The 23,824-nt window shown below is 34.2% G+C and overlaps 1 protein-coding gene across 4 annotated transcripts in view; it reads right to left on the reverse strand.

Annotated features, from left to right (window-relative positions):
* Nucleotides 1-23,824, reverse strand: part of LOC118181851 (tetratricopeptide repeat protein 21B-like) — a 226,943-nt gene that overhangs the window by 7,780 nt on the left and 195,339 nt on the right. For 3 of the 4 annotated variants that reach the window (XR_015039192.1, XM_085809769.1, XM_085809771.1), the window contains exons 30-35: nucleotides 23,704-23,770; nucleotides 23,127-23,261; nucleotides 10,335-10,448; nucleotides 10,129-10,182; nucleotides 4,343-4,399; nucleotides 4,139-4,259 (exon numbers count right to left, since the gene is read on the reverse strand). Coding sequence is in view for 3 of the 4 variants with exons in the window: in XM_085809769.1 (XP_085665895.1) it covers nucleotides 4,139-4,259; nucleotides 4,343-4,399; nucleotides 10,129-10,182; nucleotides 10,335-10,448; nucleotides 23,127-23,261; nucleotides 23,704-23,770 (548 nt within the window). In the remaining variant the exon portion in view is untranslated. The remainder of the gene's footprint in view (nucleotides 1-4,138; nucleotides 4,260-4,342; nucleotides 4,400-10,128; nucleotides 10,183-10,334; nucleotides 10,449-23,126; nucleotides 23,262-23,703; nucleotides 23,771-23,824) is intronic. The other variant, XM_085809770.1, reaches the window with a different exon arrangement.

The following is a 23,824-nucleotide window of genomic DNA, read 5'->3' on the forward strand; positions in this document are numbered from 1 at the left end:
TCTATGGCCTGGTCATGAGTGTAGAACATTTGCAACAGTGTTGTTTAAAATTAACTTGTAAAATGTTGAACAATCTATATTGAAAATAGAAACTGAACTTAAAAAGATTTTTGTTTTTCCTGTGTCCAGAGAAAGCAAAATCTGGAGGCAAAAGGTGTTTGTTTGTAGCGAACTCCTGATTATTTTGTTTTATCCTGTAAGAATTGAAAAAGAAATAGACTTTGGTTTCCCCTGTGCTAAAGGAAAGCAAAATCTGGAGGCGGAAGGAGTCAGTCTATAAAGAATTCGGGATGGCAGCGACGTTACAGAGTAATGTGCATGCGCAAGTATAACCGATGTGGTTAGGATGCCTGTCGGAGGGAGAGTTGAGAAGCTCCGCCAGCGAGCGAAGGTGTGAAGACTTTTTATTCATCCAGTGAATGACGAGTGCTATCTTGTTTAACGTCTCTGATCATGTCATCAGCTCGGATATCTATTCAGTTTTTCTAAATGCATTAATTGAATATTGTATGTGTGGCTTCATGAGCTGTGAATAAAGAAATTGATGCATCACCAGTGCTTCCTTACTGGTGGGACATTTACGACATCACAGCCTATTTGCACTTGCTGATGCAAGCTCACCTCATATGTAAATTGTATATTTTAATTTCCCTTTTTACATTTCTACCTTTTCTTTTACTTTGTTGCTCATTTTTTTATCAAGGATGTATTTTATAGGAAATTATATATTCTATGTGGCATGTATTGTTTAATTTTTATGTACACTGGTGTGCAAAAATTAAGGACGAAGTCGAAAAATTAGCATATCTGCTGAACGAAGAGGCAGAGCGGACAGAAAGACCAATCAGGAGATTAAGTAAGGTGATGTACGGTAGCACATGCGCAGATATGCAGGTAGACGTAATGGGGGAGTGTCTGAGTAGTATAAAGCATATTGTCGGTATAAGATCAGTATTTCTGGCAAAGAGATTGCACGCCGTATAGCAGTTAAAATCAGACCGAGTTGCTGCCTCAGCGAGAAATGGTGAATAATCAATCTGTTAGACGACATCTGGATGCTTTTACCCGAGGTCGAATCATTGGGAAGTTGGAGGAAGGCCGCAGTGTGACAAGTGTGGCTGCAGAGTTCGGAATTGCTCACAGCATCATTTCACGACTTTGGAGACAATTTCAAACTACAGGAACAGCTATCCAGGGGTTTAGTAGTGGTCGTCCACGAGGAACCACACCCGCAGATGACCGGTATATTGCCTTACAGGCCAGAAGAAACAGGCGGCAGACAGCGGGAGAAATCGCTAGACACACGACACAGGCGACTGGACGATTGATATCGCGTTTTACCATGGCCAGAAGACTGCACGGTGGTGGTCTGTTTGCACGGCGCCCTGTACGGTGTGTACCTCTAATGCCTGCCCATAGGAGAAGGCGTTCTCTGTGGTGCCGGGAACACTGAAATTGGAGAGACAATGAATGGGGACGAGTACTCTTTACAGATGAGAGCAGAATCAGTCTGAGTAGCGATTCTCATCGCATACTCATCTGGAGAGAGCGGGGAAGCCGCAATCATCCCTCAAACATCATTGAAAGGGACAGGTATGGAGGTGGCGGTGTTCTTGTTTGGGGAGGCATCATGCTTGGTAGTCGTACAGACTTTCACATCTTCGAGGCAGGTTCAGTCAACGGGACCCATTACTGTAACGAGATTCTTCTTCCATATGTGCGTCTTTTTAGAGGCGCTATGGGTCCGCAGTTCCTTTTCATGGACGACAATGCACCATGTCATCGCACAGTAGCTGCCGAACAGCTCTTAGAGAGTGAGGATATTGAACGTATGGATTTGCCGGCACGATCTCCGGATCTCAATCCCATTGAGCATGTATGGGATTTTCTAGGCAGACGCTTGGCAGCTCATACCTTACCACCAGTAACGATTCTGGAGCTTCAATTGGCGCTGCAAGACGAATGGGCAGCAATGCCTCAACAACTCATTGACACCCTCATTCTCAGCATGGGCAGACGCTGTGAAACCTGCCTAGCAGTCAGGGGAGGTCATATCCCCTATTAAAGACCGGATGTTTCTTGCTGGACACCCATCACAGGGATGTTCTGGCCTTCAGTCGCATTGCGCTCCATGCTACTTTTTCAATAAAGCTTCTTTTTATCCCTCTGATTTCTCTTTTAGTAAGTGTTGCTTACATTACTCATGTCCTTACGTATTGGTGATCTTACGGTATTAAATGTGTTGATTGGGAAAGCTTTTGTACAAAGTTATAGTGAAAAAACCGTCTCGTCTTTAATTTTTGCACACCAGTGTATAGTTTTTATATTTAGGGCAATATGTATTAGTTTTTCTTAGCATTAGTGTAACTAATTATTTGAAATCTCTAAGTAGTCAAGACAAATGCTAACTTAGGTGGGAGGATATTAAAAACTATTATACTTTCTCCATACTCTTTGTAAACTATTTTAAAACACAAGTTTTGTATCTTGTATTTAGCAACATTAGAGCTTTGTAGTTGATTTAAAAAGCAGATGAGTAGTTCTTACTGAGATTAATAATTTGAGTTAATAACTGGAGAAATTTTTAAATACACCACTAATGGTCATGAATGTTTGAGATTAGGTATTTAAGAAAATAACTCAGTTTTAAAAAAAAAGTCTGTTATTACCTGAAATGTATGTAGTCTTATGAATAAAGTATCCATGTTCATATTTTATTCACATACAATTTTGAGGACATATTTTCAACCTACTGTTTTTGAAAGTATTAAAAGAGCCAAATTCGTCATCAATCGTGTTTCCCAATCTAGAAATTAAACCTTCAGATTTAAGATCCACATCAGAAGAGTGGAAATAATTTCTTCTAATCCCTATGCTTTGCAGGCATTTTTCTCGAAAATCAGGATTCCCAAAATGTAAACAATTCTCAACAAATGCATCTCAATACTGTCTCATAGTAAATCTCAAGATTTCTACTATAGAATTCTCGAGTACAATTCTGCAAAGCACTTGAATCATTTTTTAAAACTAGTCAAAAAAGGAACTAGTTTGACACTCTAGTTTGAATAAAACTCTGTTGACTTTCTCTCTACAAGCTATCAGCAAACATTGTTTTTAAAAACTAATCCAAAAAAGGAACTAGTTTGGCACAGATTTTGAATAAAATTCTATTGATTTTTAAAGCGATCAGACACAAGTTCCTATTCTTCCAGAGAAAAAAAAATTGGAAAGGGAGCTAATGCATTTCACAAAATGTTTTTATCCCGAAGAAGATGGACCTCTGTCAGTCTTGAGTCTGATTGCCTTGAAACTGACAGTTTTATTCAACATCTTTGCTAAACTATGTTTTTATTTTATTTTATTTTCACCTCATTTTTTAAGTTTCATTGCCGTGCTTCTCTTTCAATTTATCTGAGAAGCTCTTTTTATGTGAACAAGCCATTCACAAGCATGAAGAACCTATACTTAACTAGCTGTCACTTGTATAATTTCTGCCAGAACTGCTAAGAAAAGTCAAAATCCTGTTTCTTAGTAATTCTATCACAAAGCATTGTTCCAGCAAATACCAGTGCACTAATAAGCTTCAACACACTATTCATATTTATACTAATGGCCTAAGTAATTCAGTAACTTCCCATGACTTCCAAGATTATCATGTTACACATTGGCATCGGGTAGTTTTAATGGAACTATTCCTCATCATTCTAAACTTTATATCTTATTAATAATATCATTTGTATGGATATTGTACATTGCATGAATAATTAGCCGGACAACTGCACAAAACAGATGTGATTTTAGTCAATTACAAACACAAATTACTATTTTCAAGTTTTGTCTAACCATCAAAATTCGGATCTACGTATCATCAGATAATTAAACATAACATAAATTTTAACCACTTTTGAATGCGCAATTTTAGCCGTTCATTTCTTTTTTTAAGGAGGGATTACATATGTATTTTTGACAACAGTTGTATTTTAAAACATACCTAAAATTCATTAATTCTATGAAAGAAAAATATGAATAAAATGGAATCTACATCTTTTTCTGCACATTTTTTAAAACATTCATGTAGCCTACCATGTAAATTCATTAGTTTTAGTACATGATAAATTTCAAAACAACAATTACTCACCAATTACAGGATTCAGTTTACTGCTCAATAACCAAGCTTTTTCATAGTTTTTAACAGCATCTTTATAGTTCCCCTCTTTTTCAGCAATGTAACCATATAAATCATATGCTTTAGTACATGACTGAAAGAAAAGTAAAGAAAGCATTCAAAATGTACATTCTAATTTTAAAATATAAAAAGAGGGATAAAATTCCTGAGACTAACCTTATTATACATTAAAACTTTATCAAGCATTTCTGATGCTGATGGAAATTTTCCAGCCTAAAAAGGTATTAAAAGAGTATCAATACAACAAAATCTTAATTAAAGGAATGAGCATTAATATTTCCTAAGGCATTATTCCAATACATTATTTATTTTCTAGATTAAAAAATTCTAGAAATTCAGTTCCTACAAAGAAGCATCAATAAATCTAATTTAATATATCATTATATGAGATTAATATACACCATTTCATACATAAAATTCCTAGAACATATGATTCCTACAATTGTAAGAAATTAAAATTCACTTGTTTGATCAAATTCCCTTTAATAGTTTAAATTTTCTTATTCACAGTCACAATGTGAATTTTCATCTCCAAAATACAATCCAGGGTGGATTTGAGACACTGAAAGAAGCAGTTCAGTGCTCACTGCCAAAGATTCTTCCATCTCCGAGAGCAATCAGCAAGTAGCAGCAGTTGATTAGGTACTGAGACTCATTTCCATCTTCACATCAATGGTAACTTAAGTAACTGACTCTTAGGTGGTGTGGATACATACATAATCACTTTTACTTATTCCTTCATACTTACAATAACTGGCAGTCATGTCTATCCTATCTTACCACAATTACTGCATTCTCAAGGCTCAAGTATGATCTGAATAAATACAGTAAGAGTGGCAAACACTTTACTACTGAAACTCTTCAATGATAGTCACTACACCCAATGTGTAAGAACAAGAGATACTTCCAGTATCACATCAGGTAAAACCAAAAATTTCCACACAAAGCAGGCATTACAGTTCAAGTGGCTAAGATAGCTGAAGACTGACAGTTCATCCCCCACTTGATTCTCGGTGAACAATTGCTCAGAATTTTTGTACCTTTCTCCCAGTGTCAGACAGTATGATGAATTTCTATACAATCCAGATGAAAAAAACCTGTCCAGGAATTTTATTCATATTGCCAGATTATTGTCTTTCATCAAGAAATAGCTCAAGTCAGACACCAAGCAGAAGTTTATTGTTCTAATGGCATAAGATGATTTATGGTAACCCTCTACCTTGCTTTTGATTGGCTAAGTTAGCTGTAATGAGCAGTATTTTGCTTGTGGCATAAAATGTAAATAATTAGTTTGGAATTAATTCACAATAATTATAATTGTTACAATAATTATAAAAATTATTATTATGAATGTTACAATAATTATAAATGTCATAAATGTTTACTTAACATATTATGGTATTTTGGCAACAGTAGATGAGTTTTTGACTACTGAGTTGGTGAATGAAAATTAATTTGGTGTTGGTACGGTAATCTTTTTACTTTTTTGTAGTTCAGTCAAACATCCTTGGAATAGTAAAATTTTGTCTGCATCTTATAATGTTGTATTAACTGAGGATTTATAACTGGTGTACTTATGTATGGTGAGAGAGCTTTCGACTTGTTTATTTAATATGACTATGGAAAACGTAACAGAAGCAACTACGTTAATAGATGCCGAAGCAAATAAAGTAAGCATTAAAATTCCACCAGTATGGCAGTAAAAACCCGACATTTGGTTTTTCCAAGTGGAAGCCAATTTCAAATAAATAATATCAGGTCTAGGTCACCAAATATAAGTACATCTGTTATGAATCTTCTGTTGATACAACATAATAATTGGCCATGATGGCCGACTACCGATTCTCTGACGAATTTAACTGATAACTTTATTGGAGATGGGCTCATACAGAAAAGCATAGAACCTGCTTTAGCAAATGCTTTGGAAGTACAAGTAAAGATGGAACAAACTGATATCTGTGATAAAAATTTAACACCAATAATACACACAGTTACAAATGACAACTTAGTTACAAATGAAATTCTACAAAAGAACTTAACACCTATTTCAGATAATGCTTTAAGAAATATTTTCGAAGTACATGTGGTACTGGAACAAAGTGTAACCTAGGGTGAAAATTCTGAACAACTGATGTATGCGGTTGCTAATAATTCCCTAAATGAAAAAGAATCTTTACAAAATCTAAAACTTACTCCAGAGTGTATTTCAACTGATTCCTTTCAAACACACATAAAGTTGAGGCCAATGGATGGACACTATTCCGCTCAAAAACATCTCGGCAGAAACTTCAGCAAAAACTTTCTATAGCAATTGAATAGCAGGATCTGGAATATCTTTGCATTTAACAATTGATCGAAGAACTCAATTTTCATCTGAAATATTTCAAATCCTGTCAAGAACCTGTGGCATTAAGCTTTCACACACTACAGCCTATCACTTGCAGTGCAATGGCAAGGTAGAATGCTCCACAGATCAATAAAGGCTGCTGTAAAAGCCCATAATAATAAAATTTGGAGTGAAACATTATCAACAGTTCATTACACCTACGAACGGCAGTCCAAAATGATACTAACTATACTATAGCGTAAATGGTATATGAAGAAAATATTAAACTTCCTGGAGAATTTTTTCAAAAGAAAATAATCATACACCACCTGAAGCTTTTATATATAAATTACAAAAGCATATGGAATTAATTCGGCTAAAGGAAATACAACAGAAAAGTATCCCTAAATTATTTGTACATAGAGATTTAGAGTCACCTTCTCATGATTTTCTTCGCATTGAGTTCGGAAGCAACCGGAACCCCATATGAAAGTCTGTATTTAGTTATCAATCATTCACCAAAATATTTTACTCTCAGGATAAAGAATAAAGAAGTAAATGTATTGATAGACACATTGAAGTCAGCATATATTCTACCACAACAAATCCCTGAACAAGAGAACCTACGATTCCAAATTGTGTAACCAATGCGCCTACGCAGATTGAAATTCAAAACAAAATAACTGTGGCTCAACCTAAAATCAAATCAGCTTTAAGACAATCCAAAACTGGTAGAACTCTTTAAGACACCGTTGCGATTTAAAAAAGGATATTTTATTTATACATTAATTCTATTATTATTTTGATGATAAGCACCATTACTTCTCCCAATCTTTCTAACGTAACGTTCGTAACTGGAAGGGGAATGAATGTAACTAATAAAATGTAAATAATTAGCTTGAAAGTAACTCACAAATATTTTAGTAATTATAAATGTTTACTTTGCCTATTATTGTATTATTGTTTTTGGCAACGAATTTTACCTTTGTAAAATAACAGAAGATGAGTTTTTGACCACTGAGTTGGTGAATAAAAATTATATTTGGTATTGCTATGGTAATCTTTTTTTTTTTTTTTTTTTTTTTAAGTTCATTCAACATCTTGGAATAGTAAAATTTTGTCTCCATCTTATTACATTGTATCAACTGAGGATTCATAATAGGTGTACTTATAATATTGATTCTCAGAGCAAAAACGTTTATATTGGAGTCTATCTTTCGAAGTGACTCTGGGATTCTATGATTCAATTCACAAAAAACGTCCCTGTTACATCTTGTGTCCTAAAGTCTAATAAGCTTTCTATATTTATTACTGCAGACATAATTCACGTTATATGCAGACCAAAAAAATCTCATCATGGTATGAATTCATGTATAAGGAAAAATCAGAAAGACAATAAATCTCAGTTGAAATTCTTATTCAAATGTGGTGATGTTCTGGTTTTTGGCTACTCATGTTACTTTAAATTGTGGCAACATTCATTAATGCTAAATATAGATAACCAAACTCAAACATACTTGATATTTTGTAATAATATCAACTGAATGCAACTGAAAGATGATACATTTATTATTAAATGCAAATTGACACTTTCTGAAATAATATTATGTTTGACTTGAAATTAAAATAATATTAAAAAATTCTAATAAAACTCCTCATTTATTTTGGGCTTTTACTTAAATATACATTTAACTACCAATTAATCATAGTAAACACTGGGGATGAGGTGCAGGGCCAGGTGAAAATCATTGTAGAGACATTACATTATTTTTAAAGCAGGAGTGATGAAAAATGAGCAATGCCCTCGCCGGGAATCGAACCATGGACCTCTGGAATACGTGCCCAGTGTGCTAACCTACGAAAGCATGCTAAGAAGGTGGGAGAAATACTTCATATACTCCCCCTTTTAAAGGGTGAGCGGGGTTTTTAGGGGACTCAATCGCCAAATCCTGGGTATGGAGAATCACCATCCATCACCCTTTTAGTATGGGTGCCACTGTAGAGACATTAGGTTATTTTTAAAGCAGGAGTGATGAAAAATGAGCAACACCCTCACCAGGAATCAAACCACGGACCACTCGAATATGCACCCAGCGTGCTAACCATTACACTACGAAGGCATGCCAAGAAGGCGGGAGAAATACCTCATATCATAATCAAAATCATGATCTGACAGCAATTAAAATTTATAAGAATAACCCATAATTAATAAAAACACTATTATCAATTTGCCTGAATTTTTAATTAATTTAGTTCAGAAAATAATTTCATTTGATTAAGCAAATTATAAGCAAATTAAATCAGCATTCAAAAAGAAAAAATAATGTTTATACTACTTTTGTATTTCAATAACAATCAACGGGAAACAGAAGACAGTTGCACACTTAATTTATTTTTTGCAATTCAGCAACTTAATTTTAACAAAAGTTTTAACAAATATTTATAATATTCCAGACTGTATGCAGTTAAACTGCATACCATTCTGGATACAAAGAATTCTTCAGTACAGTGACACCATCTGCTATCATTGCTGTGATTCTTCACATTCCTTCTCCTTTTCGTACTTTTTTGCAGAAATTTTGCTTTATTTCTGATGGTTTGTGATTACCATTTTTCTGCAAAAAACATACTTTAGCTTTCCCCCCTTTTTTTTTCCAGACAAGGACTAGTAAATCCACAACCTAGTTAATCTGTACCTGATAAATCGGGTTGACTGAATATAGAGCCTTACAAAGAATAAATACAAAAATACAGAGCAGAATTACATAATTATGGCAAACAACATGGGAGCTTGCCTTTAAGAAGGCTAAATATTCCCCTCCCACATATATAAACTTACAAACATACAATAGAAACTATCGTTAGGATATTTGAATATGGCAAAGCAGATGAGGGCTATTTGTCTAGAGCAGATTCCTTTCTGGAGGATTCTTCCAAAAAGCTAACTAATATTCACATTACACTTGGGAAAAACCAACAATGAAACCAGCCCATTCACCTAGGACTAAACTCAGGTTGAACTACCAGTAATAAATCATTTTAACCACTCTCCTACTGTTCAGGCAGACACAGAGTAAATATTACAACTTTTACGATGAACACAACATGACATAAATGTTTATACACATAATCTAGATTGATATGCAAGGAATTATGAAGCTTTTTTTTAATTCAAAAAATATAACTGCAGAGAAAAAATAATAATAAAAGCATTTCTTCCATGAACTCTTTGAATGAAAAACTTACTGCAAATTAGCTTTTCATTCGAGAACTTTGAGTTATTGTAGCAAGTTCAGAAAAAAGGGGTTCATAAAAGAACAGACAAAGAAATTCTAAATAATGAGTTTCGATACATAATAAGAAAGTGGTCTTTGCTTAAGCAAGTGGCCAGTGAAAGTACCATTTAGTTCTTTCAATATGGCAGAAAAATTGAAAATAAATGTTAAACAAAATCTGACTCAGTTAGACCTAATAAATTTCATGACCTAATAATTATTTCCTCCTTAATAGCTTATGCAATGAGTAAACAATACTCAGAAACACTTGCACAAAAAAGAAAATTCTTATGAAAAAGAAAAGAAAATCATTTAAAATAACAGACACAAATTAACCTTACTTTTATGTAAATGTCAGCAAGCAGTAGCCATGCTTTTTCTAAGTATTCTGCATCCTAGACACAGAAAATTGAAATTAAACAGCTGAGTAATGTGAATAATTATTTCAGCAAACAAAAAATGGCTTTCAATTTTAAAAAAATCTGTTCAAATAAACCGAAAAGCTTTCATTCATTACATTTTCACATGTAATGTTAAAATTACTTACACTGAAATTCCAAGCAGTTTTCGAAATTCTCTTCAGCTGATTACGAGCTCGGGGTGTTTGCTTCAAGATTAAGTAAGCAATTGCAGAGCCTAGAATAGCACCAGCATGATCCTTCTAGTAAAAAAAATATATATATATGTATGTAAGATATAACAAAATATAATAGCTGTTCTAAAAAAAGTAATTGGTGAACTCGAAATTAACATTCTAAATTTGGTGATTTCTCCCTGGGTTCATCTTTTCTACCAGGTTCCAGATTTTTCTATGTTACGTAACGTTTCAATGCAGATACCTCTTGTACAGTCGAATTAATTGTAAATCAAAACTCTGAACTGAAACTTTTCTGACTCCACCTTCTTCCTTTGAAGTACTGCGACACTCTTCCCTTTTTTTGCGTAAGCTTTCCTGCTGGCAAGATGCTTTTCATTCATGCTGCTGGCGCTTACTTGCTTAAGATGATGTCGTACTTCAAAATGGAACTTATTGTTTTCAAATATAATTAGAAAACATCTTGTTTGCAAAGGATGCTTTAATATACATAAAAAAATAAATATTGTGATTCTTGAAGATCCGTAGTGCTAAATGTGTCATCATGCTTTTCCACTCAGCCATCTTCAAGCCACTACAATCTTTTCAGCCATCTACACAATATCGTAAGCTGTTAAAGTTCCAGTGTCTTCATCTACGCATTAAAAAAATTATCACATATATATAAATATATATATATATATATATACACATATATATATCGAGGGGGAGTGTGTGAGAATGTGTGTGTGCATAGTCTAATGATCTAAATTGTATTATTCTTATTAAGATTTTTGGCTTTTCTATCAACTCTTCATATTATACAGAAGAGTAAACTGTTTGCTTTTATTCACAATTCTTGATTTTTTATTGCCTGAAGAAAAAAAAAAAAGAAAAGCAGTCAGTTTGTTTTTCAAATTCTGTAATTTTCCTTGCATTTTACAGTAATGAATACCGCAATTTTACATTACAAACCTAACTTTTAGTACATAATATCATATAATACCATTTTTAGTATACAATACAACCCTAATTTATTTAATTTCACCAAAAAGTAATCAGTAATTAATACATAATTCTAGCATATAACATTTATACATCATATAACATCAATCACACTGTACAATCAACTCCCAAATTACTGGGGATAGATTAACTGCTTCTGTCAATTGCTGGGATCAACTGGGTTCTGTCAATTTCAGAATAATGGGAATATTACTATCCTAAACCATTAGTATCAGAAAATATTAAAAGGAAATGAAAAATGCATACATTACCAGCAGTGACAACAATGATGTCATAGGAGTTGCTCCAACACTACATAATTAAATTACATATAATCTAGAACATGCACTGGGACTTAAGAGAGAGATCTCCTTAAAGTCTGCATTCTGGGATTGAGGCCCCCAGTCTGAAGTAAGATAATTCGTTTATCCCTCTCTTTGAAGTGATTCTATCTCCTGAACCTCCCTAATATGGAGGACAGGATGTGTGTCTGCATAGTGCCTTAATCGATGTGGCAGAACACATAATAAAACTCAATTTCCCAAGATGTTGTTCTCAATGAAGAAATTGCTAAATGGACAATGAGTTAGGCCAGAATTTCTCAAGCCTTCCTCAAATGAAGACCTCTTTTATAAATTCGAATATTTTATAGGCAATCATTTTCTTCTCCCCCAGTAAATAGAAGAAAATTCATATCCCTTTTAACAATTTAAGGATATTAAAGCTTGGACAATCTTTACTAAAATTTAAATAAATATTGGCATTCACATTAATAACATAGATGAGCATGCTGATTTTCGCACAGCTCTTCTATGTGTGTATGTATGCTGGTTAACTTAAGTCTGAAATCAGCACACACATGAAGTCAATTTTAATACTTTGTTTTTACACGAGTTGGTGATAAAAACTCTTTCTTACGCAGATACATAGAAGTAAACTGAATTATAATTTTTAAAATGCAACTGTACAGTTTACTACATTCTGTTTTCCATAGTAACGAGAAAAGTGGTATCAGATGTGCAACGAAATGATGATAAGAACATTCACCACTTTTGGTGTTCACCACTTTCACAACCAAAATCATAGTGCTTTAAATTCCTCTTTTGCTACTAAGACTAGAGTAAAAGGTCCATAGTATAAATTACCAAGAATAAATTTCATAAAATATCAAGAGAAAAAGTGATAAACAATCACTATGTGTAATTCTTAAACACTGAGATTTTCAGCTATAATTTGATAAATGCAGTTAGTCTCAATTTTGTTTTTTGTTTCTTTTGGAAATCTAGGACGAAGAATTTTTTCAAGCAAGTTTTTGACTATTTGTGGAGGATCCCCAAGATTTCATCTTGATAAAGATAAAGATTTCTCCCTCATAGAATGAATTAATACACAACTTAGGGATATAAAGACACAATAAAATATGAAATTGAAAAGATTTATGCATAACTATACTTCATTAAAATGTGTATTAAAAATGCCATTCATCTAATTTGCTTTATGAATACATGCAGTTTTTATATATGCAGTAAAACAGAACTTTTCATGAAATTACAATGTAAAAATATTACTTACAGAGGGAAAATATAAATGTCTAGTGTATGAATATGTGGCGTTCTCACAGATACTTTAACTTCTATTCAAGAGATGGCGACACCTATCAAATCCAGTTCTTAATCTGAGCAATGAAGTGATGTCAGTGATCAATCGGGACTTCTCCTAAGGAAACTGTACACAACGATGGCATGAACTGTGTTCCGAGCTCTACTTCAATCATCATAATGTATTTTTGATTGTAATTTTACAGAGGCTGTTCGTACATTTTTTAGACGATTTTGGTAAGCGGTAATAAAAAATCGTTTGCTGCAAAAGAAGTAATTGCAATTATACTATGTTTTTAAAAGTCAAAATTATCGTCTGTGGCTTGAAAGTTTTGTATTTATTCAAAATGGCGAATTTAACAAAGCAGTGGTTCGAAGGCTACATTTATGCTCTTTACGAAGAGAAATATGCACACTCCGTTATCCAAAAACAATGTGAAAGTCATGGTTTTGTAATATCTAAAACATCGATAGGTAATATCATCAACAAGAAAGGAAAAAAACGTCAAATTGGAGCCTCAAGTGGGACAAAAATTCCAAACAAGTATCCAAGGAAAAAACGGACATTTTCGGCTATTGCAAAGGTACATTGTTTAATGTTAAAAGAAAATCCCCCTAGTCAAAGGACAGTTGCAAAATCATTAAAATGCTTGGTGTCCACTGTAAACAAAACGATAAACATTGATTTAAATCTTAAGAAAGTGAAAAAACGCAATGTGCATTGTCTTCTTCCAAAGCATATCGCTCAACGCAGGACACGCTGCCGAATTCTATATGAGAAACACTTATCCAAAGAAAAATGGAAAACAATTGTCACAATAGATGAAGCATGGGTGTATTTAAATGATTGTAACAAAAAAAGAGCCATTTATTATCATAAAAGGAGAGGAAAAAATTTAAGTACATGGTTCAAAGAATCGAAAGAAAGTTTTTCTAAGGGATTCATGATTGTTGCTGGTTTTTCTTATAATGGCAAGTTAATAATAAAAAGAGTGCAAAAAAATGTCAAGATTAACTCCAAATACTATGAGGAATATATTTTATCGCCAATTTTTCTGAATGAAATACCATCGCTTTACCCACAGTTGCCATCAATCTGTGAGACTCCAACAGGACAAAGCTAGCAGTCACACATCAAAATCCACTGTAAATTTCCTAAAAGAAATGGAACAAAAAACTGGTATCAAGGCCATACCCTTCACCGATACCCCTACTAAATCTCCCGATGTGTCACCTATGGATTTTTGTGCTTTTGGACTTTTAAAAACTGCATTATCCAAACATTGTCCCAAAACCCTAACAGGACTCTCCAAAGCTGTTCGGGAGGAATGGGATAGAATATCTCTTCTGCCACTTCAAAAGGCACTATTATCCTAGAAATTGCAGTGTTGAAAGATAGTTCATAATAAGGGATGTCAAATAGAACATTTAAAACACAAGAATTTTATGTAATTTAGTTTTGTGAATACAATATATATCGTCTAAAAAATGTGTGAACAGCCTCTGTAGTACTTAATATATTCTTTTGTTACAGTTGAAATGTCTACTCTTGTTTCCTTAAAATTTATTATGCAATAAGCACACAACCACCAAAAGTGGTGACCTTTTTGACTGAGCACGCTGCCAACAATGAATTTTCATGGGCTGTAAGCCACATGCATCTGCAGCGTTTTGAAGAACTAACTCAAAATAACGACGAAGATGGACATTAAAAGTATGCTACAACGTATCCATTCAATTATTTTTACAAAAATTGTGTACATATTTCTTGTGTTTTTTTAAAGTCGTGCATATCATCTTAGTGAGCTTTAGCAAAACGTCAATGTGATTTGTTCCATTCCGTGGACTTCGCCAGTAGTGGAATCATTCTTCGATCATTCAACTTTTGTGACATGTGCTACAACAGTGATTTTCGCTAAATGTTCTACATCAGTGATATTTTTGAAACGTGCTATGGCAATGATCTTTCCTCAGTGTTTGACAGTAATGAATTTCTTTCCCATGTTTTACAGAAGTGATTTTTTTCTTCGGTAATATGCCTCAACAGTGAATAGTGTTGATTTTTGTGTGTGTGTGCAATAAAAAGTGAACGTATCTTTTTTCTCAAATAGGATTTTCCTTTTCAAATGCATTTCGATAAAATATTATTTGTATGTGTAATTGCCGGCCCTATATTATTTGTGTGTATCGTGACTTAAAAGATTAATTTTTCATCGCAAAATATTAATAGCGTATCCCCATGCTAAAATATTTGTGCAGGTAAGTGATAATCATTCAAAGAGAAAATTATTTATCAATATGCCCGAAGATATTCAACCAGAGCCACAAATCACACGCGTTGCGGTGAAGCCAGCACCATTCTGGAAAAATAATCCCTCATTGTGGTTTGCTCAGATAGAAGCACAATTTTCTATCACTCGCATTAGTGAGGATTCTACAAAATTCAACCACGTAGTTGCAGTAATCGAGTCCGATATTCTGAATTCAGTGCATGACTTAATACTTAAACCACCTGACTAGGACAAATATTCCAAACTGAAACAGCAGCTCATTGAAATATAATCAGAAAGTGAATCTTCAAAAATACTTACTTTACTGTAAGGACTTGAACATGGTGATCAGCGACCCTCATACTTGCTTACATGAATGTGTGATCTGGCAGGAAACCATTTCAGTGATGACTTGTTGAAGTCACTATGGCTTTCATACAAATAATAACTCTAATAACATACAAATAATTCATGCTGCTTTCAATGAAGATCAAACCCGTTTAGCAGCAATGGCTGACAAAATTAATGAACTTATTACTCCAGCTTATGTCAGGGCTGCTAATGCTGCACCTTCAAGTTCATCCCTGGAACAAAAAGTGGCCGAATTGACAAAGAAAGTGTCTGAACTCTCGACAAGTCTTGATGCTTCACGGCAATACAGTCGATCGAATCAGGGCCCATGCAATAAATTTCAAAGCCAAAGTCGATCTCATCACAATGCTTGAATGCAATACAAAGAGCCTGCAAGTGGCATATGTTTTTACCATATGAATCTTGGTGCTCAGGCACGCAAGTGTGCTCCTCTATGTACTTTTAAACAACTGGGAAACTAAGTGGGCGGTCTTCTGCTGGCCAACAGAATGTTCGCCACATTGACAGAATTGTACAGATCGACCGTTCAACTCAGTTATGTTTTCTGGTGGATACTGGAGCAGACATATCAGCGCAAATGATCTAGAACTAAAACAAATGCTTACCAACTTAATAAACTTGTACTGCATACAGCAAATGGTACCCAGATTGCAATTTACGGCACCAAACTATTAACCCTTTCCGGCACACTACCTTTTAAAGATGGAGTTTTGATTTAAAAAAAAAGGTAGGCAGTCTAATTAGGCCTAGAGGAGTACACAAGTAAAATTTTGTGAAGATAGCACTTATCGTTTAATTCTGTGAGTATATCCAAAGTAGGCACACTGATTGAATAGAGCTTCGAAAAGAGTGCTGAAACGAGCATTGTTGTCAATGAACTGACCGATGAGATGCGGAGAAAAAAAGAATACAGAGCCCGGTCTGGGCACACCTAGGGTTCGCCATTTGATTTTAGGCAAGATTTCAAGGTAAAAATTTAAAACTAATATAGAATTAGGAGATTAACATACAGCCAAAAAAATAACATAGAAATTTCTTTTCAAACAATTCCTTTTATACCCTAAAAAAATCTGGAAGATTTCTGATCTGAAAAATGAGGGTCTTAAAAAACTAAACATGGCTAAAATATATAGACTGGTTTGTGTTGAGCTGCGATCTACTATAAATTAATAAAAAATAATCTACTATAATAAATAAAGAATGTTCAGAGTAACCTATAAATCCCTTTTCATTCAATTTTTCTGTGTGTACAGAAGGAAATTTTTAGGTGTGTCCAGACTGGACACACTGTGCTGCAAAGGGTTTAACACTTGATTTGAACTTACGCCGGACTTTCAACTGGCCTTTCATTAATGCAGATGTCACACAAGCAATTATCGGTGTTGATTTCTTGACACATTTTCACCTTCTAGTGGATGTCAAGAATAATTGCTTAAATCATGCTACAACTCAGCTGACATCAAAGGGCCATTATTCTCACATATCGAACGTACCTATGAACATAACTGTTGTATTGCGCAACACACAGTTTCATCAATTATTAGCAGAATTCTCTGACATTTCAAATCCATCTCAACCAGGGCAGCACACTCATCAACTACAGGTGTATCATCACATTGAAACACATGGCCCACCTGTATTCTCCAAGCCTTGTCGCTTTTCTCCAGAGATGCTAAAGGCTGCCCGCAAAGAATTCAAATTCATGCTAGCACAGGGAATCATTCATTCATCTAAAAGCCCCTGGGCTAGTCTACTTCACATGGTTAAAAAGTCTAATGGCGACTGGCGGCCTTGTTTAGACTACTGTCGAGTTAATGCCGTCACAGTCCCCGACAGATATCCAGTGCCATATATCCAAGACTGTACCCAACTCTTTCATCAAAAACATATATTTTCTACCCTTGACTTTGCAAGAGCTGAACATCAGATCCCAGCGTATGCTGAAGATGTGCCCAAGACCGCAGTGACTACACCAATTGGTCTCTTTGATTACTTGTACATGCCATTTGGTTTTCGCAATGCTGGCCAAACATTTCAACAATTCACATACCAAGTACTATCTGGTCTTGATTTCTGCATCCCATATTTTGATGATATCCTAGTTGCATCTAGAGATGCAGAAAAACATTTCCAACATCTGCGCCAGACTTTTACTCGCCTTAAAGAGCATGGATTAAAACTAAATCCATCCAAATGTGTACTTGGTCAGCCCTGTTTCCTTTCTTAAATGTCTTATCACCCAGAATGGAGTAAAACCTTTACCTGAAAGAGTCAAAGCAATTAACGACCTACCTGAGCCAAAAAATCATCTCTGAACTGAAGCATTTCCTAGCAATGTTAAATTGCTACCGAAGTTTTCTACCAAATGCTGCATAAACACAGGCCTGATGCATAAGTTTCTGAAGAATAGCAAAAAAAAGCAATCAAAGAGCTGTCCTTTGGACGGAATTTGCATCTGCAGCATTTGTGCAATGCAAAAACGATCTGGCAAATGCAGCCACACTTTCTTATCACTCACCCAGTGATAAGCCTCTCTATAATGGTAGATGCGTCTGACACAGCCATAGGAGCTGTGCTTCAAACCTATACCATTAAAGGACTTTCTACAGTGGCATTCTTCTCCGGAAAACTTACCACCGCAGAAACACAGCACATATGATAGGGAGTTGCTAGCTGTGTACTATGCTGTTAAATAGTTCCGGCACAATTTGGAAGGACCTGACTTTATCATTTTCAGCAATCATCGACCATTAATCTTCGCTTTTAGAAAAACCTCTGACTCATGCTCTCCTCTTCAGCTTCGACAGTTGAATTTTATTGCCCAATTTAGTACGGACATCAGATATGTCTCTGGTACTGATAATTATGCCACCGATGCTTTATTTTGGATAAATAATATCGACCTCACCACTCCAGATTTTTCTGAAATTGCAAAAGCTCATTTGCCTGACGAGGAACTAAAGAACCTAATCTCAAATCCACAAACCTCCTTCAGTTACAACTACTGCACATTGATCCAACGCTCAAAATTTACTGTGACATACAGAACAATAGAATACATCCCTACATTCCTGTCAATTTTAGACGTGAAGTATTTAATGCCTTGCACAATTTGGCACATCCTGGAATCCGTACCACCAAAAAGCTGATTGCCAAAAAGCTGATTACAGACAGATTTGTCTGCCAGCAGTGAACCAAGATGTCACAGAATGGACTTGTTCATGTATTAGATATCCAACTGTATAAAGTATCCCATCACACTCACAGTCCCATTCAATAATTTAACCTTCCAGCAAGATGTTTTGATCCCTTTCACTTAGATTTGTAAGGCCCATTGCCCCCTTCAAATGGTTACACTTACATCCTCACTTGTATTGATCATTACACAAGATGGCCTGAAGCTATTGAAAATATCTCTGCTGAAACTGTAGCTTGAGCCTTCATATCCCTGTGTATTTCAAGATTTGGCATGCCTACTACCATCAAGGCCAACAATTTTAATCTCACTTGTTTTCACACCTCACATCTCTTCTTGGCATTTGCTATATCCGAACAACACCATATCATCCACCTGGAAATGGGAAGGTGGAACGATTTCACTGATCTCTAAAACAAGCTCTGAAGTGTCACAATAGCACATACTGGACAGAAGTTTTACCCCTAGTCTTGCTCGGTCTTCATACAGCATTCAAAGAAGACATTGGTAGTACTTGTGCTGAAATGCTACATGGTGCAACCCTCCATCTGCCAGGTGAATTCTTTCATCCAGAATCCACTCCAGCCATCCATCCTCCAATATTCCTTCAACGTTTACGTGATACTATAAGTAATATCTTGCCAATCCCCGCATCCTCGCATAACAAGCCAAGCTATTTTGTACATTTTGCGCTTGAGACATCCTCTCATGTATTTGTTCACAATGATGCCATTAAGCCACCTTTCACACCTTCGTACAATGGCCTTTTTTTCTTGTATGCCTTATGTATGTGCATTTTGATTTCCCCCTCATCACGTATAATAAAACATGTGAAGAGTCCCGTTTCTTAATTTCACTTCAACACTAAATAAAATATCTTGTTACTGAAGAAAAAATCGTTTTACCATAAATTTGTATGATCAATAATTTGGCTCCATTGCTGACTATCTGCTTTGCATACATCTCAAACAGACACATTCTACATACATACATCGTTGATTTTACACTTAACTAATATTTTATATCCCTGATGCCAACCTAGCAAATCATTATTTACTATATTTTGCTTTCATCAACACAGTAATGACTCATGTAGAGATGCCTAAACAATATTTTTTAAGTTAGTGATTGAATAATAAAGAGTATCATAACCTTTTATGTTGACATTAAGCTTGGTGATGATTACAAATTTAAGTTAAATGCTCTAAGAAATGTTGATGATAAAAAATTTAAACAAAATTTCTTTCCATGTGCTAAAAATAGATTTTGTTAATGATACTCATAGCCTGAGAGATTACATTTAGTGCTATTTGAATTAAGAATAACTGATTTGTTATTCACATAAACAAAGAAACAGCGCCAGGGCTCATATGGCTGCACCGGATTGCAAAATTTAGGAAAGACAAAGGGAGGCACTTGGTTGCAGAATTTAGGGCCCACAGAGAATGCATCAAGTGGTAAGATACCTAGTGCCGGCCCTCAATAAGCCTTCAGTATATGTGGAAATTCATCTATTCAAATAAGCCTTACACGTGTGCAAGAAATAGACATAAGTATAATAAATAACTAATACAATTCATGCTTAATTGTCTCAGTGCGCGATAGAAGCAAGATAAAATTTAGGAGAACAACTTGTTGTTACTCGCCAATCTCATGATACATGATACAATCTCATGATAGCCGCGAATTTTAAAGGTTTTCGGATATTGCAAACCAAAGGTGAAATTTTCCAATTAATGGATTTTCTAAAGAAATGTGGAGAAGTGGGAATAAATGAAGATGATATAAAAGAAGTTTTTTATTGTGATGATGCTGCTCCTCAATGACCAATCAATTAATGGATAGCGAAATCTGTAGTACAGTTCTAGATCTAGAAAATACTGCTACTGATAGTGAAGAAAGTGACACAGAAGTTACCGAAAATGAAAGAATTCCGATTGACAAGTTAGTCTGAATTCTCGACGCAGCAATTACAGGACTTCAACAATGTAACTAAACAAGAAATTATATCCGTCTACAGAATTAAAGAGAAAGTATTAGCACAAAAAACAAAGCAACTTACATTGAGAGAAATGTTTAGTAAAGTAAACAAATAAATATTAAGCCTCCTTTTTTTTTTTTTTTTTTTTTGGTGTGTAAATTTTAACACCTTTGAGAGCATAAATGCTTCATTATTTCATAAATCACATCTTTAATTTTCATTTCACATTTTTAATTTCTTCATGTCATCTTACTAGATTTAAACTAATGATCTAATATCCGGAAACGCGGAACTCCCAACGAGTCTGGATCTTGGGCTTTGTACTGTATATAGCTTGTCCTCGCATAAACTTTTCATGTATTTAAAGTTTATTGATTTTCAATAACTGAAAGCAATATACCAAACAAATCATTAAAAGCACAGAAACTGCTTTTGTATGATTTTTCGACTATGTTTCAGGGCATATCGGTTTACTGGTACATATAGGGCAAACCCATGACTTCATCTCATACTCTCTTAGGTTAGAACATAAAAACTACTTTTCCATCACTTATAAAATTTCTATACGTTTTATTGCATTAATAATTGAAGACCAAAGGGGATGCACCTATGCCCATATTTTGTGAAAACTGGAATAATATCATCTAGAATGTAATAATATCATCTAGCAGGCAAGAGGAATAGCTTCTACACATTATGAATCACTTCATTAAAAAAAACTGTTCAGGTCTGTAACTATAACTAAGGGAAAATGCTGCATACTGGAGAAAAATCTTTTCTATTCACACCCCAAGAGAGAAGTAATAGTTATGTCCAACTTCCTTTATCAGGTTCATTAATGTTTGTTCTTGTCTTGTAACAACGATGAATTTTCTGCCAAGAAGAGGAAGAAAACCGGCAGAATCCACAATGTTATGAAAGTTTTATGAGCAACCACACGAGCTAGAACCTGACCGAAACTGCAAACGTTTTATTTTTCTTGCCCCCTCTTTTTATTTATGATAGTGAAAAACAATGAATTCTCAAAGCTTTTAATGAATTTGGGAATTACAATACCCAAAATCATTGTTACTAGACTTAAAAGATTTTTGCATGTGATGCACCAGAATTTTCGTTTGCGAAATGAGGGATCTTCACACAATGCATCTTATCAAGGACATTGTTTCCAAGAAGGGCAATGTGTGATGTGCAAGTTTCTATAAATGCCTCTGTTTCCTTCCACAGCATTATATTACACAAAAAATTGGGTTAAAAAATAACAGAAGCTCTGGTCGTTGATGAAAAAAGACCAGCAGATAGCAGATGAAAACATGCAATTCCTAAAGAAATTTTTTCTAAAATAATTAAATTTATCAGTTCCCCCCCAAGAGGAGAAAGTCTCATTATTCCTTAGAAAAATAAGAAAATACACATGCCAAAACAGTTAAATATAAAAAAATTAGACAACATATACAAAACGAACAATCCAGTGACATATAATAAATTCAGAGATATTTTTAATTTTAAGTTTAGCATTAGATTTGGTTACCCAAAAATGGGTACCTGTAGTCTTTGTGATACATTCAAAGTAAAGATTCATATGCTTGCCAAAAAGTCGGAAAAATTTGCCGAAGGAGAAGAAAAAGTGAAACTCATTCAAGACCGGAAAAATAAAATGGTGAAAAAAGACTTCATCTCAGGAAAAGCCAATTATGACAGTGAAGAAGATTTGTGTTCCCAAGATTCAGAGAAGAAACAGTGAAAAAGAATTGTAGTCACTCCAAAAAATTTAAAATACATTTTTCACCAATTTTGTATAGATAAACTTTTAATGCACATTTTTTAAAATAAAAGCTGAATGTTTGTAATTAATATTAATGTATGATTTTATAACAATATTTTCTTTATTAATGAAGTTACACAAACTAAAAATTTTCTCAAAATTCCTGTCAATGGATTTGAATGGTTCCCCCCCCCCCAAGGTCTTCAATTATTAGTTCAGAATTTAAATGCAAAATCGCTAACAACACCAAATTGCATTTATCATATTCCAATAATTCTACATTTTGTTTCAAATCTGAATTAAAAATTAACAAATCTGACTAATACATCATTACTGTTGTTACAATAAATCACATGTCAATAAAGAGAAATTTTCAAATAATAAAAGTATAAAGACAAAGTTTGGAACCACATATGAGATATACTGGAGCAACCTCTGTTTACTCTGTAACTTTTCTGACATGTACGGCAATATTACAGTTATCATTTCTCCTGAACAGGGCCTTTACTCTAAAAATAGACATTTTTTCTCTTAGATTTAATGCAATAACAGCAATAATTCATAATTTAAAAAATACTTACGTATCTTTCATCCGCTAAAATTTCCAAGAAATCATTCAAGGCAGCTTCTGCATCAGATTTTGAGTGTTTGGCTAAGCGGATTAAATTGTGAAAAATCCTTGTATTTAAACTAGCCCCATATTTTGATTTTAGTTCCTAAGGCAAAGAAAAAATATTTACTAAGTGCAATTTGTGCATGAAACAGAAGTGTGCAGTTTTTAATTGTACTTGAAATAGACTGTAGTTTTTAATTGTAAATAGATGACTGAAGTGTGCTTCTGCTAAGAATGCACATTTTAAATATTTGTTAAAATAGTGCTAAGATGGAACTTCGTGTTACCAAAAAAAAAAATTACTTTCATATGTTTAGGGAAAAAAAAATACAAAACAAGGCCTAAATGAATTACAGCAAGAATGAATCACTCAATTAATCACCCACATAAAGCCACCAAGATGAATTTTCAAAATAGTAGCAACATCTTTAATTTTAAATGACTGGTTTCATTTTTCACTTTATCTCTGGCAATCATTAAACTGTTGCACATATAAATATGGTTGCTTGTGTTGCTTAACAATTAATCAAAATAATATCACTTACCAAAAGCAATTTTTCTGCAGTACGAATGTTACCTTCCTCAGAATTAGCAGATTTTTCTTTCAGTCCCCTAGTAATTAGAAAAAATAGAAGTTAAATGTAAGAAATACATGCTGCAAGCAAA

This window comes from Stegodyphus dumicola, chromosome X2 (assembly GCF_044657685.1).
Source record: "Stegodyphus dumicola isolate Sdum_Otavi_A_Nest chromosome X2, ASM4465768v1".
NCBI lineage: Eukaryota > Metazoa > Arthropoda > Arachnida > Araneae > Eresidae > Stegodyphus > Stegodyphus dumicola.